Source organism: Saccoglossus kowalevskii, chromosome 16 (assembly GCF_978046115.1).
Source record: "Saccoglossus kowalevskii chromosome 16, keSacKowa6.1, whole genome shotgun sequence".
In the NCBI taxonomy this organism is placed as follows: Eukaryota; Metazoa; Hemichordata; class Enteropneusta; family Harrimaniidae; genus Saccoglossus; species Saccoglossus kowalevskii.
Window position 1 is genome coordinate 16,981,447 of NC_140656.1, and position 19,524 is coordinate 17,000,970.

The following is a 19,524-nucleotide window of genomic DNA, read 5'->3' on the forward strand; positions in this document are numbered from 1 at the left end:
GGAGGGTCGTCCACATGACACACACGGAAATTGAGTCCCAAGCGTAGACACTTGTTTGTTAACAATGACACGCTATGGCCATCTGACACATGCGCAGGTGATGACTCCCCTGCTTTAAGTGTTTTATTGTAGTTTGTTTATGCGATTATACTTTTATTTGAACGTCATATCTCCGCAACACTGGAAGTGTATGATTTGTTGTTACAGAATTTATGCAGGTTCAGGGCCCATGGAAATCAACAGAGTAATGTTCTATCATATGATAATGTGTAGCAAGGATGTAATGTAATGCCCAAATATGGGAAATGGTATTTACTAATGTTTCATTTATTTACAGGTACAAACAATTTTGCAAAACACTTCTGGTGTGAACTTCACGAGAGATGAACAGTTGATAATCAGTACTTCATTGCCAGATTTGGATAAAATTAGACACATCATGGAGTTATTGGATACTGTAGCATGTTTTGTGAATTCTTTATCATCTCACCTTGATGTTGATGTCTTCCATCCTTTATCTAATGAACAATCGTTTTTGAACTACACTAATGATGTCAGAGGGCAAAGCAGTAGGATGGTCATTGCAGGTGTGTATATAGATTAGTTGCCACAGGTGGGTTTTAGTTGGGTATAAGTTAGCGACAGGTGGGCTTAGTTTGGTATCAGTTAGCCACAGGTGGACTTAGTTAGTCCCTGTTCGGGCGTAGTGCGAAAACGGGGACTTATGTTTTGCCCTGTGTGCGTCCGTGCATGCGTGCGTGCGTGCGTGCGTGCGTCCGTGATCACCTGTATCTCGAACATGCATGGACCGATTAAGTTCAAACTTCACTCATACATCACACATTATATGGGACATATGCACATGCATTTTTTTCATGATCCGATTAACGATAGCCGAATAGCGGCCATTTTAAGTCCGAAAATGCATCAAAATCACACATTTTCACCATTCCGGACCCGGATCTCAGTTATGCATGGACGGATTTTTTTGATCGGGTTTGAAATGGCCGACTGGCGGCCATTTTGTTTTAAAGAATTCAGTTCTGGATCCGTATCTGAGACATGTCTGGATTGATCAAGTTCAAACTTCACACACACAAGGTACATCATGTCACAAATATGTATGTGCATTTGTTTCATGATCTCATTAACGATAGCCAAATGGCGGCCTCTTTAAGGCCGAAAATGCATTGAAATCGCACATTTTCACCATTCCGAACCCGGATCTCAGTTATGCATGGACGATTTCGTTCAAATTTGGTACATACATTAAACATAATAGGACCTTGATGCACGTCATTTTTTTTTCCCGATCAAGTTTGAAATGGCCGACTGGCGGCCATTTTGTTTTAAAGAATTCAGTTCTGGATCCGTATCCAAGACATGTCTGGATTGATCAAGTTCAAACTTCACACACACATGGTACATCATGTCACAAATAGATATGTTCATTTGTTTCATGGTCCGCTTAACAATAGCTGAATGATGGCCATTTTCAGGCCGAAAATGCATCAAAGTCATGCATGGATGGATTTTGTTCAAATTTAGTACAATGTGTTGTACATATGCAGGTGCATTTCGGTCATGATCTGCTTTGAATGTATATGTCACTCAAATATGAACGGAACAGGGATGTGTCGTTGACAATGACTTGTTTGGTATCAGTTAGCCACAGGTGGGTTTAGTTGGGTATATGTTCGCCACAGGTGGGTTTATTAGTTTGGTATAAGTTAGCCACAGGTGGGTTTAGTTGGGTAAGCTTAGTTTGGTATCAGTTAGCCACAGGTGGGCTTATTTAGGTACAAAAAATGTATAAGGTGGATTTACTTGTGTATCAGCCAGTCATAGATTGGTTTATTTGGGTATAGATCAGCAATCAGTGGGTTTAGTTGGGTATATGTTAGCCATATGTGGGCTTAGTTGTGTATCTAACACATAAATATAATTTATACACTTGTCGTATATTTTTTGGTTATCAGGTCTTGTATTTGATGTTGATGACTCCGGAAAACTTCCTTCTCATGTGAAGTACAAGCTGAAAATGAACACGACAAATTTCAGTCGATCAAGCGAAACTTTTAAAATTGAAGAAAAAACCTGGACGCAATTGCACGTACATCCAGGTATTGTCAATATAACACTTTAGTAGTCACACAAAAAGTTGTTGGGTTTACACACTTTTGAAAAAATTATATTCTTATACATGTTAAGTTTCTTCTTGTATGTAGCTAAAATAACAGCTGTGTCTTAAAGTCTACATCTTGCAATGAATTCCTGATTGAATGCAGTCTAAAATGAGTGACTTATGGATTGACCTCTATGCATCCATCCATTCAAGCATCCTACCTGTATAGAAACCATACATCTACATGTATAGCGTTGCATCTTGGGATACATAGGAAGATGTATTTTTTTGATGACCTGATTCGAGAAGACTGCTATTAAATGTTTAAAATCAAAATATTGAGCATTTTCACCATTTCCAGAACAAGATCTTGATCGTGCATGGCAAGATTTTCACATCATTGTGTTTTTCCGATCAGATTCAAATGGCCATTGGGCGACCATTTTGTTTAAAATGGCGTTTTCAGAGCTGTATCTCTGACATACCTTTACTGATTACTACATTATGTCACACATATGGAAAGCATTAATTTAAAATTCTGATTTAAAATGGGCGGCTTGTTTCAGATTTGCTTACTTATTGAAATGAGCTTGTCATAACTATTGTGGTATTGAAATACTTTTGTAATTCGGGTTTTCAGGCTGTAGGGTTTTTTGGGAATCACAACAACTTACTGAAATGCTACTCACAGGTATTATAGTTTTGAGTGTAATATAATCTTTATTGTCTGTACGCTATCTGTGTCACATAGATCATAAAATGATTGCTTTCTTTGTCTTCTAGTTATGATGTTTGGTCTAGATCTGAATGACACTACCTTGGGTGACCTTCCGAAGTTGATTATCGATAGAATGGAATTGAACTTGACCCAAGATGGACCCCTAGGAAAAATCATAGTCAGAACTTTAAAACTTCTGGACTATCTGAACTCAAAACTCGGTTTAATGATATTTCCATGGTTACAGGACTTGGTAGATCGCGCTATAATAGAGAAGAAAGTTGGACACAATATCACCGAGCCAGGAAACTATATACAGGAATTTCCCTATCCATGTCATGTAAATGATCCGTAAGTAAAGCCTGTATGACAATTTAAAACTCATGTTGATGTTGTGTTTTATGTAAAGTTTATCCTCTACTTTTTGGAATTGATAACAGACATAATTCACAAAATGGCCGTCCAGATCTCATTGAGAAGTAAAGAATTTGTTTTTGTCTCCAAATATTGTCTATTCTCCCATCACATCCACCATTCTGCTGAACAATGTAACCATATGCTACTGTCAAATATTTTATTTTCGCTTGAAATTAATTTTCGCTATTTTCGCCGAGGAAAGATTCATTGAAAAAAAAATCAATTTGAATATGCATTTTTTCCTATATTTTACGTTCATTTTGTCAAAAATCAGTGAAAATAAATTCCATAGAAAACACTCAAAAGTCTTTTTTAGTGAAAATTTATTCCAGCTAAAATAAAGTATTTTACAGTATTTGGAACAGTAGACGCGATGACTAGGGGGGAATGGAACACTAATCGAGGGGCACAACCAAGTCTTATGACTCTCTTGCTCTTAAAGAGATCTTGGTGGTCATTTTATGAACAAGATCAATTAGAAATGTTTGTGAAGAATAAATATCTTGAGTCCCCATTTTCCCTCACTTGCAACATTCGTAAATTGCTGTCTCTCATGAATTACCGATGATTTCAAAATAAGAAAAAATTCTCTCTATTTCCAGATTTCTGCACAAAATGGGTCGTTTTACGAACATGATGTTGTTGCTGGGGTGGTTGTACTATGTGGTTTTGGTGACACAGTCAATTGTATATGAAAAAGAGCAGAAGCTAAAGGAGGTACATGTACTATAAATCCATTTAAAATACTAGTAATAATTGTTGATTCATTGGTTGCTGGTGGTGGGACAAAAGGTTATTGCTGTGAGCCCATGATTTTGAGTTAAAACGTGGCTCTTGAATTTCTTGGATTCCACCAGTACATCATGGAAAATTTAATTTGATGGCCATCTCATGTGTTCATATATCCTATGTGCTAACATCTTAGATAGATATTGTCTGCTTTGAAAGGATGAACTGTCACTGATAGTTTGGTTTAACACTTGAATAAACCCAAAATATAATCCTATCCTATGAATATATGTGCCAGAATAATTAAGATTGTCAAAAAGAGCGATTTCGCAGAGCTGATCAGATGCATTGCCATTTAGTGTGATTTGCATATTGAAATCTTGTAGCTATCTTTCCTCTTATTTAATACCATAGTTTAAATCCTCTTTGGGGTTCAACATCAAAAATGTTTCTTCAAATCTACTGTAATTTCGGGATTTTATAAAGGCATTAGCAGCAACAGCATTTTGGGAAGGTTTTCATGACTTCTTGTCTTTATCCTTTGATCACTGTGTATTTCAAAAGTCTGTTGTTTTACAAAATAATTAAACTTTATAATTTGCATATTTTGATCAAGACCTGTAACAATTCAAAATTATGTTGATTTGAGTAAACATTAGGACATGAAAATGTGGGAAATGTTATACTGAAATTTCAATTTTCCTGGCTCATGGAATTGAAAATTGAAGTAGTTAGCAGGGTATGTTTAAAATACGTTTTCCACAATTATTATGCTCCCAGTATTTAATGAACTAATGATTTTATATATCTTTATTCGTAGATGATGAAAATAGCTGGTTTGAATAACCTAGTGCATTGGGTTGCGTGGTTTATAACTGGTTTTGTTGAGATGACAGTCAGCACCACACTCCTGGTTTTTATATTGAAATACGGCCGCGTGTTTGCCTATACCGATGCTTTCCTGTTTTGGTTGTATAATATGCTCTATGCTGTCTGCACTTTGCTATTTTGGTAAGAAAACACAGGAAAAAATTTATGATGTCTGATATCACTTATTTGGTATTTATAGTGTCATATGGCAAGGGTTTTTCTAGAAAAAATTAACAAGAGGGAGCACACACCAGCGAGGGAGCGGATTGACACAGCGAGCACAGAAACAACATGGCGGATCAACCTGGAAACGCCATATCGGAAGGTTTCTGTGCTGTTTTATCTGTGTATCCATCGCCATTAAAATATTTTTGGAGTAATTTTAGTGTATTTGGTGTCCAGACACATTGTCATCGGGTGTTGCTGGGAAGTTTTCACAGAGAAAAATATATTTGAGAAAGATTTCATGTTGTACGTCAGCACGGAAGTGCACGGCTCAAGAAATATATTTATGACTTGAAAGCTCAATCGGCAATTCAGTAAGAGGACGCCAGCCGAGTATCAAGGTGCTGCGCCCCTCTTCCCCGGTTTAGAAAACCCCCTGATATAGAGTTGTATTTTCTACTTACCTTCAGTGCTTGAACATGATTTTACTTGTATGAACCAATGAACCAGTTAAATCAGGTGATAACTGTTATTAAGCCATGTCCATTTATGCATCAGTGATTTGTTGGGACATGGTGTTATTTTTGGCAAATGCCACATGCAAGTCTCGTACATTACTTGGATCAATGATTTTCCAATTGTTGACTGAATCACATCCACCAAAATTACAAATACTTAAATTAAATTTATAAATAATCCAAGGACAAAAGTCTGACCTACATGCACCACGATACTGTGTAATATTTTCGAAAGCTCCTTTGAGAAAAAAAAAATTATTGATTGTTCCACACACTTGTTGGTGCATACCTTTAGTGCATTTTATACCCACAGAAAAAAAAATGGTTTAGATAACCCACCCTAACTTACTTTTAAGTCCAACCCTAAACTATTACGAATACGAGATGCTGGAAAATCATACGACTTGGTTGAGGGGGCCCTCCCTACAACGCTAGAAGCTGAAAAAACATTTTGACCATTTGAATGTCTATTAAAATAAACATTTGTCTTTCACAAAACAAATTTGTGAATTTTTTTCCCCCCATATTTTCTCAAAATGTGTGAATAATTATCTATATCATGTTATCTATATCTCTTTCAGTTTTGTAGTCAGTGTCTTCTTCTCGAAAGCTAAGTTAGGAGCAGCTTGTGCTGGCATCATCTATCTGCTCTGCAACATACCATTTTGGTTTATCCAAGACCAAGAAAACTCAGCTTTCAAAACGGTGTCGCGATTACAAAAGATTATCTCGGTAAGTCACTATGTAAATGTGCTGTAATTAACAAAAAATTTATTGATTTTTTTTGTCAATATATACAACGATTTGGCTTCATGTTTTCATTAGTCCCCGTCACAGGACACAGTCCTAGACAGGGGCTCTGTCCATCCGTCCGTCCGTCCGTGTGTGTGTCCGTCTGTCAGTGTCTAATCATAACTCGCATTATCTGTTTTGAACAAAATTTTTTGGACAAATTGTTTAGTGTAATGTGGCTAAGCACATTTTCTGGGATTTTTTAAGGTAAAAAATATAATTTTTGGTTCAAAATATACTATGATCATGTTATTGCGTGTTCTTGGCAATGCATTGACCAATTTCATTAAATCTTCACATACATGTAAAACACATATACTAGTATTAATAGACTCAATGATATAATTAAAGTGTATTGTGAGTGTATTTTGGGGTCAAAATATGTAATATTATTATTTATATGAATTTATATTTCAAAAATTTGTTTCTCTCGTAATTTATTCAGTTTCCAGTGTGATAAGTGTGACATCCCCCATAATGCATTGCGTTTATGTGCAATAACATGCTCCATTGTTGCAAAATTTGAATTCAACCCCAAATTCCACAGAATATCATAAATTTAAAAGTCATTTTTTTGGCTGTCACACAGTCATGAAATTTTCTTGCAATGAACATTTCATGTTTGTCCTTGGAAATTGCAAACTTTTCCAGCTTCAAAAATTAAGTGGTTCATCTATATAATTTATGACTGACTTTTACTGTCTGGATGGCATTTCAAAATTAAACTCATTTTACCAATCATGTCGCTTCCTCACTAATATATTGCCTGATTCATTTGAAAGGTTGCATGCAAGTACTAATACCGTAAGTTGCGTTATTTTGTGATTGGTGTTCACATAGTTTAGAGGCCGCATTTAAACAAACAGATATATTTTACATGCAGTGTATAGGTGGCATGGGACCCATATCGAACATGACCCGCCACAACGATTGTCTAAAAATAAGTGAACAATAGCTTTTTGTATAAAAAATTAATATTTTGTGAAAATTAGTTCCAACATGTATTGAAAGGTTATTGTATATGGCGACACATCTACATGTATAAGAATACTGCAAAAAAAATAGTGACAAAAGTCCAGCAGGGAATTTTATAATTCACTTGAAATGCACATACTGTACTGCTAACTGTGATTGCTTTTACAGTGATGATCAGTAAACTGTGATTACTTTTACAGTGATAATCAGTAAACTGTGATTACTTTTACAGTGATGATCAGTAAACTGTGATTACTTTTACAGTGATGATCAGTAAACTGTGATTACTTTTACAGTGATAATCAGTAAACTGTGATTACTTTTACAGTGATGATCAGTGAATTGTGATAGCTTTTACAGTAACGTGATGATCAGTGAACTTTCTTTTACATGTTTATCTCTCACATACCTACTTTAGATACTGGTTCATTTTTTTTTCAGTGCCTTGCATCTCCATCTGCCTATGGTCTTGGTTTGCGTTATGCTCACTTTTACGAGAGACAAGCTATAGGTCTACAATGGTCGAATGTTAATGAACCCTGGCCCCCTTTCAATGAAGACTTGACAATGGCCGATGTTATGCTTATAATGTTTTGTGATTGCATAATGTATATAATATTAATATGGTATATAGAGGCTGTATTTCCAGGTATTTTGATAATAATAATAATATGATAATTTAATTAATTTATTCAGGTTAATTACAACTTTAGCTTTTCTCCAATCATTGTAACAGTACTGTGAAATATTTTATTTTAGCTTTTTTGGGTGTTTTGTATGGAATTTATTTTCACTGATTTTTGATGAGTTGGATGTAAAACATAGGAAAAAAAGGTATATTCGCTGGATTTTATTTTAACTGAATCATTCCTTCAGCGAAAATTAATTTGAAGCGAAAATAAAATATTTTACAGTAACAGAATTGTTTATATATTGCTACAGGGAATGGAATCATTGTTAAATTTTTCTTCCAATATCATGCAGTGTATATAAAAATTGTGAGATGTTTGTTGTTCTGACATGTTAATGTACAATATGCAGGTAATTATGGTGTACCCAAGGCATGGTATTTTCCCGTACAGAAACCTTATCACTACATTAAGTCGCTGTGTACGTGTAGAACAAGCAAAAACTCTTACAATCTGCCAAGAAATCTCAGATCTGCTGATTTTTGTCAAGGTGAAGGTAATTTGAATGCTAACAGAATGCTAACAGAATGCTAACTAAATGCTGAAGGAGTGCTTATAGAATGCTAACAGAATGCTAATAGAATGCCAACAGAATGCTAACAGAATGCTATTAGAATGCTGACAGAATGCTAATTGAATGCTAACTAAATGCTGAAGGAGTGCTTATAGAATGTTGACAGAATGGTAATAGAATGCTGACAGAATGTTAATAGAATTCTAACAGAATGCTAACTAAATGCTGAAGGAGTGCTTATAGAATGCTAACAGAATGCTAACTAAATGCTGAAGAAGTGCTTATAGAATGCTGACAGAATGCTAATAGAATGCTAATAGAATGCTGACAGAATGCTAATAGAATGCTAATAGAATGCTGACAGAATGCTGACAGAATGCTAACAGAATGCTAACAGAATGCTAACTAAATATTGAAGGAGTGCTTATAGAATGCTAATAGAATGCTTATAGAATGCTAATTGAATGCTGAAGAAGTGCTTATAGAATGCTGAAAAAGTGCTTATAGAATGCTGACAGAATGCTAATAGAATGCTGACAGAATGCTAATAGAATGCTAATAGAATGCTGACAGAATGCTGACAGAATGCTAATAGAATGCTAATAGAATGCTGACAGAATGCTGACAGAATGCTAATAGAATGCTAACAGAATGCTAATTGTGTATAATTTTCACTGTTATGTCGTTACATAGAGAATAAATATATTTGGGCATATTGCAGGTCAATTTTGATACAACTTAAATTAAATAATTGTGATTAAATCTACATTCCAATAAATTATTTGCTTTATCATACATTACAGGTAATGCAGGACGTAAAGTGCTATTGGAAGGTGAACCGCTTGGCTGTAAATTGGGTATACATATTGACAATATAGTTAAGGTATGATTTTAAATATATCTACCTGCACTCTGTAATCAGGCAATTTGTAAATTGATCTAGTTCTGTATGTTGATGGACTACACAACCATTACAGAAAGAGGGTGGAGGGCAGGTTATTATTTTTTGTAGCACTTCATTGTGTGTGTGTTTTGGTGTAATATGCATGTTGAATATTTGATGAAGGTTTTTAAATGTGTACATGTATGTCTACAATACAGAAATCAACATGCTTACTGCAGAACTTAAGCTGGTGTATTAAAATGCCAACCTAATACTGCGTATGCCAGCTTATGGGAAGTGAATCATCGTTGATTGCAAAGGACCACAAGTTATCAATAATGGGGATATTTGCCAAGTTTTTCTGTTAATTCTACATTAATTTTACAAATGTATTAAAAATTTTTTTTGATAAATATCAATACAAATTTGGAACTATTTTTTGTGAGAAGTTACAAAAGTTGACAGTTGTAGTGACAGGGTTTTACATTTTTTTTATTCTAAGGTTTACAAACAAGGCAAAGTGCGAGCAGTAAATAATCTCAATTTAAATCTTTATGAAGGTCAGATCACTGCCTTACTAGGTCACAATGGTGCTGGCAAAACAACAATAATGTAAGTGTACATATGTTGTCAAGCAATTATAGCAATATTATACACATAATGGTTGTAACTATGCAATAAATGTATTGGTCCAGTTTGACCTGTGACCCAAATGTTATATTGCTCTCTGTTTGGCCCACGACCCAAATGTTATATTGCTCTTTGTTTGACCTGTGACCCAATGTTATATTGCACCCGGTTTGACCTGCGACCCAAATAACATTTTACAAAGTTTAACCTATGACCCTATAGTGTCAATATTCTTATATAGGTCAGTATTGTTATTTTTCAGGTCAATATTAACAGGTTTTATACCTCCTACTTCTGGTGTTGCAACTGTTAATGGATATGACATTATAGAAGACATGGCCAACATTCGTCAAAACCTTGGTGTTTGTTTGCAATATAATGCCCTCTTTGACAAGTGAGTCAATAATCTTGTTTTTTTTCCGCAATATAATGCCCTCTTTGACAAGTGAGTCAATAATCTTGTTTGTTTGCAATATAATGCCCTCTTTGACAAGTGAGTCAATAATCTTGTTTTTTTCGCAATATAATGCCCTTTTTGACAAATGAGTCAATAACCTTGGTGTTTGTAGTATAACGTATCAAAAGGAACAATTTATTGTGTAATAAAGCGTTAAACTTTTACAAATGTTTTCATCATTAAAACTATACTCATTTACAATATATTGTCTGTTATTTCATAGATTGACTGTTGAAGAACATTTATGGTTTTTTTCGCAATTAAAAGGATACTCGCTGACTCAATTACGTATCACTATGCACAGGTTGGTGGATGTTTTAACATTTTTTTCATTCATCCAGCAGTACAGTGCTAAGCATGTTCGGCTCACATCAGGGTTTTGGGGTTGGATTCCTGGAGACTGTTTACTCACGAATGTAAATTGTTCGTATATCCTGCCTTAGCTGCTTTTCAAACACATGATACTAGGTTTGAGAGTCATACCAAAAACAAAAAACTTCGGGAGAGACACAGCACAAAAATAATGTAAACAAAAAAGGATTACCATAGATACCGTCATTGATTCCCAATTCTACAATATTTGCATCAACTTTATGATGGAAAGCGGCAACATGATTTCTCAATATACATATGGTTTGAGTTTTTTATTCACACATACCCTGGCGTTCACATATTATTTCATAACAATAACATTCTTCATCTTAAGGATGTAGTAGAGTTTTTTTTCTTTGAAAATATCAAATTAACTTTTTTCCCACATTCTCTTATATAAAGCATGCATTCAACTAGAAAAAACAATTGTAGCGATGGTTTAAGAGGGTAATACATATTGAGTAATTCTGAGATACAGTGTGTTTTATGTTTTTTGTGATTTTTCACGCATAAGAAAATATTGATATTTGAGGTTAGTCTGGAGAGTTTATCTTGACTCCCAGCTGCTCCACGATGATGATTTTAGGCATAGGTATTCTCTGATAGCTGCTAATGAAATCTGGCAAAGATAGTTTGTTTTCCACAATACGAAACAACTTTCCCCTTTGTTCATTTACATACAATGTTCTAAATGCAACGAGAATGCATGCTTTTCTGTTCTGCTACATTTTCTTCACATTTTGCAACCACCCTCTTATTTACTAAATGGTTTCTGTTTCAACAGGTTGCTGACAGACACAGGACTGATGCATAAGAGACATTCCACTGTCACTCAGCTGTCTGGAGGAATGAAACGCAAACTATCTGTGGCCATTGCATTCACAGGAGGCTCAAAGACTGTGATACTAGATGAACCAACAGCAGGGGTGGATCCATATGCTAGAAGAGCCATCTGGGATTTACTACTCAAAAATAAACAAGGTAAGAATGTTTTGTGAAATAACAGAAGAGATGATTCATTAAATAGAAGAGCCATCTTTGTTATTCTTGAAAAGTGAGAACTGTTGAAATATATCTTGGTGAAAATGAAAGTCAGTGAAAGTCGGCAATCAAATCTTTATATAGCCACCACCCAAGGATCTTAGAATGGTCTTTTCACCACCAGACTTTCTCACCCAAAGATTTTCTGCACTTGTTAGCTCTGCTGTCGACTTTGTCGAGCGGAGCTTATCATATGAGTGATTTTCCGTCGTCGTCTGGTGTCCGTCGTCCGTGTCAATGTTTTACTTTTTCGACTTCTTCTTGAAGACTACAAGCCTTAATACTTGGTGAATATGTACCATGGGTAGACCTCTCTCAGATTTGTTCATTTCATGATCATATCTTCAATTCTCTAATTTTGGTGAATATTTTTGTCATTTTTGGTAAAAAGTGATATTTTCTTCTTGTTAAAAACCACAATCATTTATGGTTAAAAATTATATTTTTGAATTCTTGATGAAAGCGGCAAGTCCCATTGCATTGATACTATGCATATTGTTTATTTTCTAATGATATCTTCTGTTCTTTAATTGAAATGTGTATTGCTAACAGCGGAGCTATCTCAGCCGAGAGGCTGCTTGTTTCTTATATTTTTCAATGTTTCTGGAAATGAACTGTAATTCAACAGAAACAATTTGAGTCAGTTTTAACTCAAAAAATTTGGCTATTTTTGTCCCAATCTTCTTAAGGATAGTACAGACTATGAACAGGACAAATTTTGATTTTGTGATGAAAAGAGGGAACTGGTGGTGAAAAGGTTAAATGAGGATATATTTTGGGTTTTGTTTTGTTGAGCTTTGACTGAATGGTGGCTAGTTTTGTACCCCCTCCCCCCAAAAAAACACCAAAAAACATTTGAACATGTCATCATTTCTCAGAAATTACAGGGCTGATTTTATTTACAACTTATGGTCATGTTCACATCACTCATTTCCATCACATTGTTTTCTTTGTGATTTGATTCAAAATGAACGAGTGGTGGCCATGATACTTTCATTTTCGTTAACTATTTCTCAGACATAACATTACTTCTTTAAAGAAGTTAATAACTGGTATGGACAAATTACAATAAATCTAAATGTTTACCATATCAATTTGTATTAGCACTTCTGCAATTGTATAAAATTGTTTCCTTTCACACATAACCCCCACCGAAAAGAATCAATGGGGACTGTGTGATTTTCAATGACTTGTTCAATTTAAAATTACTGTCCCAGTGATTACCTTAGACAAAAATTTGTTCTCATGAAAATAAACACAGGTAACCCTATTTCTTATTTTCTCTTGTCATTCATTTGATGTAACTATAATTTCCACATACATGTATCCATAGTTTATGTTTACTCATTCTTCTATAACTAAATCAATTATCTTTTAATAAACCCGCAGATTGTACAATATTGTTATCAACACATCACATGGATGAAGCAAGTCTTCTTGGAGATAGAATCGCTATCATATCGAGTGGTCAGCTGCAGTGTTGTGGATCCCCGCATTATCTCAAACAAATGTATGGAGATGGGTATAAACTAATAGTCACTAAAAAAGGTTGGTCTCGAAAGCATGTAATGATAATAATAATTATCTTTATTGCGTTCTTATCCCAAGAATCCCTAGGATTTGAATAAAATGCAATACAGATGTGAAGAAAGACAAACAAACAAATAAAATGAGAATAAAAATACACACAAGCAAATAAAAAAAACTGACAAGCAAATAAATATTAGTATATTTATTAGTTTTTGGAGAACATTTTTAATTTTTTCGTATGGACCATACAATGGGAATTTACAAGTTGACCCTGTAAGTGTGTATGTTTATCTACTGTACAAAAAAATTTCAACCAAATTTTGAACTTAATTTGCTATTAGAGAAGTGCATTTCAATAGACAAAATATAAAATGATTTTATTGTTGGTTTCAGAGCAAATTTGAAGCACTTTTCTTGTGACGTTTTACTCCTTAATTCTTTGAACGCCAACATTTGTCCAGTTAAAATTTTAATGCAACATATTTTGCATGTTTTTATGATTTTGGTTCAAAATGAAATAATCTCCTATTGGCTACAAGTATTGATAAAAATTTCAGAAAAATTATAAAAAAAATTATGTAGTTTAACAATTGTTCATGGGGACAAAAGTTGACTTTGATGCTGAAAGGGGTAAAGAGTACCTAGATCAGAAAATCTTGATTGACTCAGTGGAAGGATGAATGTATGTGCATTGACATAGAGGGCAGTACTGTTTGTTCTATTTTAATGATTCAATATACAGCAAATGCAATTTTTGGCTTATATGTGCTTGTATTAGAGATTGCTTCTTATAGAGTAAATACGGTATAACTACATGTAGATCATAGATAATAATTTGCTCTTTATAAAAAAAAATATTTATTTTATTATTCTTTTTTAACCACACAGGTTTCAATGAACTTAATGGTGCATCATCAGAGGATCCATTGTCGTCACGGTTACCGTCTACACCCTCATCCCCATCATTATCTGCATCTTTCTCTGCATCCACCATGGTGACGTCATTTATACGCAAACATATCCCGTCGGCTACTTTACATTCCGAAAAGAACAATGTTTTGGTTTACACCATGCCCAAAGAAAACACCAAAAAATCCCAGTTTATTGATCTTTTTGAAGGTTTGTCGAGAAATCAACTTTCGCTTGAGATTTCTTCCTACGAAGTCACAGAGTCAACACTCGAACAGATATTCCTGAAAGTCACACAAGGTATGTGAATAAACCATGATAGCGATAAGTTGTTATGGCGAGTATTGAACTTGGTCTTGTAGTTGATCACTGTTAGTGCCTTGATGCAGAGTTGGAGTCAATCAAGGACATGTGATCCATTGTTTTACTGTGGAATACTTTATTTTCGCTGGAATTAATTTTCGCTGAAAAGGCTTTTTGGGCGTTTTAGGAATTTATTTTCACTGATTTTTGATAAGTTTAATGTGAAATATAGGAAAAAAAGTATATTCGCTGGATTTTATTTTCACGGAATCATCCCTTCAGCGAAAATAGCGAAAATAAATTCCAAGCGAAAATAAAGTATTCTACAGTAACCCAACTGTTCCTCAAAAAAGGAAATACCATGCAATAGAACTGCCGCCCTAATAGTAAGCTTCAAATCATGAATTGTGAAATAAAAACCTGTGCCATGCATGCAATACCACTAAATTTATATATTTTGCTTTCAAGAAAATATTACTCAGTATCTACGTGTAGTGTTCCAGTTTGCTGCAGTTCTGAGTGTTGTTAATATTTTTACTCAATGTGCAGTGATTGTATGCATTGTTTTCTGTACTTGTGAACTGACGGACAACCTTATTAGCTTATTTAGTCACACATGCGCTTGCATAAATTAGATGTGTTTTTATTATCAAAATAATTAATATTTTTAATGATACAGTATACACAGCAAATGTGATTTTGTTTTGTACACACAAATAAATACAAGAATATTATTATGAATAATGTGTATACTACTGAATAATGGTGATGGAAATGCAGCTTACTCTGACATTGAATCATAAATATTGGACTGCATTATATAACATTATATGTGTATCAAAAATAAAAAATAAATGGTAAGGTCATATTTTTTTACATGCATGTTTTATAATTTTTGTTAACATGTGTAGAGGACACTGAAGTTCCACATGTCAAACAACTCAAAAAAGATGGATTTAAAACAAAGCAGTTATATTCCGTCTTTGAGAAAGTTGCTGAGGATACTTGTTGTGAAGGGTTACTGACTGAGAATGATGAAGAAAGCAGCACAAACAGTACAGGTAGGCATGTTTACAGGAATACCTCAAAGTATGCACGAAGACAGTACAGCGGGAGTATCGACTGACGCGCAGCGGAGGTCGATGCGATGGCGTACTGTCCGAGAGCATACTTAGAGGTGTCCTCATAATAATCTTATTATTATACTTCTTTTCCTTGCAAGGATACATCATGGAAATGCTGAAATCCAAAAAGTTTAGAACAGAATTTAGCTGTGGAGTCCGGTCAAACCCTAGTGGCAGCCATTTTTGTTTTTTATTGTTAGAGGATGCTTACGTGTGTAATCATTCCACATTTGGAATTCGCATTTCCTTATATGGTAGGATGAAAATACCCCTTAATACCGCAAAATTATGGCACGCTGAAACACATGGCGTTACGATGACAGATGTATAATTATTATTTTATTTTCAAAACAATTTATATGTTTTACCAGAGTAACCAAGCCACAAATTTTCTACTTTTTATATGACCTGCAGAAAACTTGTCACTAGTCCCTGTTAGCATCAGTAAGGGCTTATGTGCAAATTATGAGACATTTTACACAGAATCTTTAAATGGGATTCAAAGTAAGTTGTGCCAAAATCAAAATACACATATGCGAATGACCACGAGTGATTTCAACAAAGACAAATAATGTTTTTATTAGTTTGGTGACTGTCAAGTGCATGCTGGGATGTACCAACTGATTTCATCTTATGTCATGGTGATCACATTAATCGGTCGGCAGTGTTTTGCATAGAATGCAAATTAAAAATGCAACTATGATTAGATAAGATAAATCAAGATCATATAACTTTTATTTTTTCCCTTCCATTACAAATTTTCTACCCATGTGAGAATATATTATTGCAGAGTTGACTTCTACTTTTAATAGGGACCTATGTTTACAGTTTAATTACATTGTATGCTGTTAATTTTAACCTTTTAGTTCTAAAGTGAACGGTCTTCTCATGATAAATGTTTTATAAAGACTGCCCTCTATATCCTAATCACTATGTATGTTATAGGGAGAGCCATCTGTGTTCAGCACACTGTCTATAGAGGGCGCCTGCAACATCTTGCAACTTGTCCATAGGACGCCCTCTACAGCCAGCTTGAGGAAGTTGGCTGCCATTAAAATAGATTTCCTTGAATTTTGCAATATGGTTTTTAGTCCTTGTTTTGTCAAAATTCAAAAAAAGGAAAATTCTAATTTCATCTTTGTGTGTGCCTCTGTTCATCCATCAAAACGCACCTATATCTCAGACATGCTGATTACATTTCAAGCAGAGGGGTCGTCACATGCGGACGCACGGTAATTGAGTCCCAAGCAACAATAACAATGCATGCTAAAAACGCAAAGGCTCATGGGTAGACGCTTGTTTGTAAACAATTACACGCTATGGCCATCTGACGTATGCGCAGGTAACAACTTCCTCAATTTAAATTTTTCACACAACCCATCATACATGTATGCACAGTGTTAAAATGACATCTAAATTTTTCATTGCTGCAATACTGGAGATTCTAGCCATGCATGAACATATTTCATTCAAACTTGGCAAGTTCATTAAACATTATGGATCCTTGGTGCATGTCATTTTTCCCCCAGATTGGATTCAAAATAATCAATTGGTGACTATTTTGTTTCGATTCATGTAGTTCCAGAGGCATATCTCTGAAATGCCTTGACCAATCATGTTCAAACTCAACACATAAATCATGTCACACTCGTATGCACTTAGACTAATTTATAATTAAATTCAAGATGCATGACTGATGTTATAAATGCATCCAAATCAAGCATTTTTCCATTCTGGATCCGTATCTTGCTCTTGCATAGACTCGTTTTATTCAAATTTGGTACATACATCATTTTTTCCCCAGATCAAATTTCAAATGGCTGGTGACCATTTTGTTATAATGAAGGCTGTTTCAGGATTGTATCTCTGACCTGCCTCAACACAATTACATGAAATTGTTTTTTTCATATTCAACCCTTTTTTTTTGGAGATGTCTGGTGGTTAGCTCATAAGAGATCCCCTTGAAAAAATACAAACATGGACTGTGTCATTTTCAATGACTTAATTATGTTTTAAAAAAAAGCATTATGCTAGGTCTCATTTGTAATGAGTTTATATAATATAAAAAAATATTTGTCTTTTAACAGGTATCAAAGCTGACAAAGTGGAATCGCGGCAGAAGTCACATGGAATCCATCTTACTTTAACCAGGGTTGTAGGCCAGTTACTAAAAAGACTACATTACATGAAACGCGATATAAAAATATTAGTATCTCAGTTACTTATGCCAGTTGTGTTTCTCCTTTTGGCCATTTGGGGCGCTATCTCTATCAGCGTGGATCCGGGGAAGGCGTTTTCCATGGAACTAAACTCTGAAATTTTCAAAGCTGATACATTTTATGTTCCTTATACGGACCAGAGCTGGACTTGTCTGCGTAACAACGATCAGTGCCCGGACTCACAAGAGATTCTGGATACACAGAAGTTAATCCGGACACTCCTATTTAAAGCAGGACTGGGCGCCTCGTACACTGTGCTTTCTAACGATAATAATACTACTTTAGATTTATTTAATCAGAGCAGCAGTATCTGGGTCGGAAATCTGACAGAAAAACTTGACCTTGTAGTAAATTATTCATTGTCTATCAACCATAATCGGGATAATGTTTCTGAGGCCATTGAAGGTATGTTTGTTTAGTTTTGTTTACAATCTTGTTGTGCTTTCCTGAAATTTTTTTTTGAACTTACCAAAATTACATTCATTTGATAAATGGGGATTTCGAAGACAAGGGTACGCAATTGAGAATGTACAAGTGTGTGTGTCAATATTTGATATTTCTAACCAATCGCAACGCTGAACAAGTTGTAGGCTTGAAAATGTTCACTTGTGTAAACCAGTTGTACTAATTAACATGCAGGGACAAATGAGGGAGAATAAGTGATTTCAATGGCAGCAATCCTTGTACTGTATAATGTTGGTTTATATTTAAAATTTGAAACAGTCGCGAATTGTAGCAGCTATCCACACTTTTCATGATCAAAGCTATCATTTTAAATAGAAATCATTGCCGTCAGCAGTTCCCCCAGAAAGTGCCAGAATGAATGACAGTCAGGGATTGTGCAGTGAGGACTATTTTTATATATTTGCATAACAGTTTTTAGAAGAAATTTTAAAAAATCCGCCATTCTAACAACTATGTACTAATGGCCAACAATTATAGCAGTCCATGCTGAAATATTGCTTTTTTCCAGGATATGCCCTTCCTGTGGAATATTTATATGGCACACCATACACGGAATATGACATGGATTGTGAATGTAGAGAAGATAATACTGGTTTAGACTGTCCGGAAAGCATTGCCAAACCAGATGTTGCTCAAGTGCAAGTACCAAGTGGTGAAATTCTATTGGATATAAGTGGTAGAAACTTTACACAGTATCTGATCAATACTTACAGGGAGTTTCATCTTAATAGGCAAGTGTTATAAAATAAAAGGTGTAGAACCTGAAAGTCTTTAGATTTCTAGAAAAGTTGGTAATATCAACTTGTGATTTAGATATGTCCATCACTAATGAGGTGCTCAAGTATCTTTGAGATTTGGCAAAAAGAATCATGAATGTCCCACCATGCATTCTGAATTTGGTATGTGCATAACTAATGTGGTCATTCAGTACTTTGTGCAGCATCATAAATTAAATATGCACATAACTAATGAGGTTATTCAGCTCCTAGCACTTTATGCAGCCTGAGGCAAAGAAAGTACCCTGTGTTGTCACAAATTATATAATATGCACATAACTAATGAGGTCATTAAGCTCCTAG

The 19,524-nt window shown here is 34.7% G+C and overlaps 1 protein-coding gene across 1 annotated transcript in view; it reads left to right on the forward strand.

Moving 5' to 3' along the window:
- The window catches only part of LOC102802118 (ATP-binding cassette sub-family A member 2-like), a 65,814-nt gene extending 46,625 nt beyond the window's left edge, over window positions 1-19,189 (forward strand). The window contains exons 9-26 of the mRNA XM_085490902.1: window positions 338-587; window positions 1,980-2,123; window positions 2,909-3,194; window positions 3,863-3,977; window positions 4,810-5,000; window positions 6,124-6,274; window positions 7,751-7,958; window positions 8,351-8,494; window positions 9,316-9,395; window positions 9,898-10,007; window positions 10,288-10,419; window positions 10,706-10,786; window positions 11,639-11,835; window positions 13,285-13,443; window positions 14,314-14,634; window positions 15,549-15,698; window positions 17,849-18,385; window positions 18,954-19,189. Of these exons, the coding sequence (XP_085347028.1) occupies window positions 338-587; window positions 1,980-2,123; window positions 2,909-3,194; window positions 3,863-3,977; window positions 4,810-5,000; window positions 6,124-6,274; window positions 7,751-7,958; window positions 8,351-8,494; window positions 9,316-9,395; window positions 9,898-10,007; window positions 10,288-10,419; window positions 10,706-10,786; window positions 11,639-11,835; window positions 13,285-13,443; window positions 14,314-14,634; window positions 15,549-15,698; window positions 17,849-18,385; window positions 18,954-19,189 (3,492 nt within the window). The remainder of the gene's footprint in view (window positions 1-337; window positions 588-1,979; window positions 2,124-2,908; window positions 3,195-3,862; window positions 3,978-4,809; window positions 5,001-6,123; window positions 6,275-7,750; window positions 7,959-8,350; window positions 8,495-9,315; window positions 9,396-9,897; window positions 10,008-10,287; window positions 10,420-10,705; window positions 10,787-11,638; window positions 11,836-13,284; window positions 13,444-14,313; window positions 14,635-15,548; window positions 15,699-17,848; window positions 18,386-18,953) is intronic.
- Window positions 19,190-19,524: the final 335 nt, after the last annotated feature.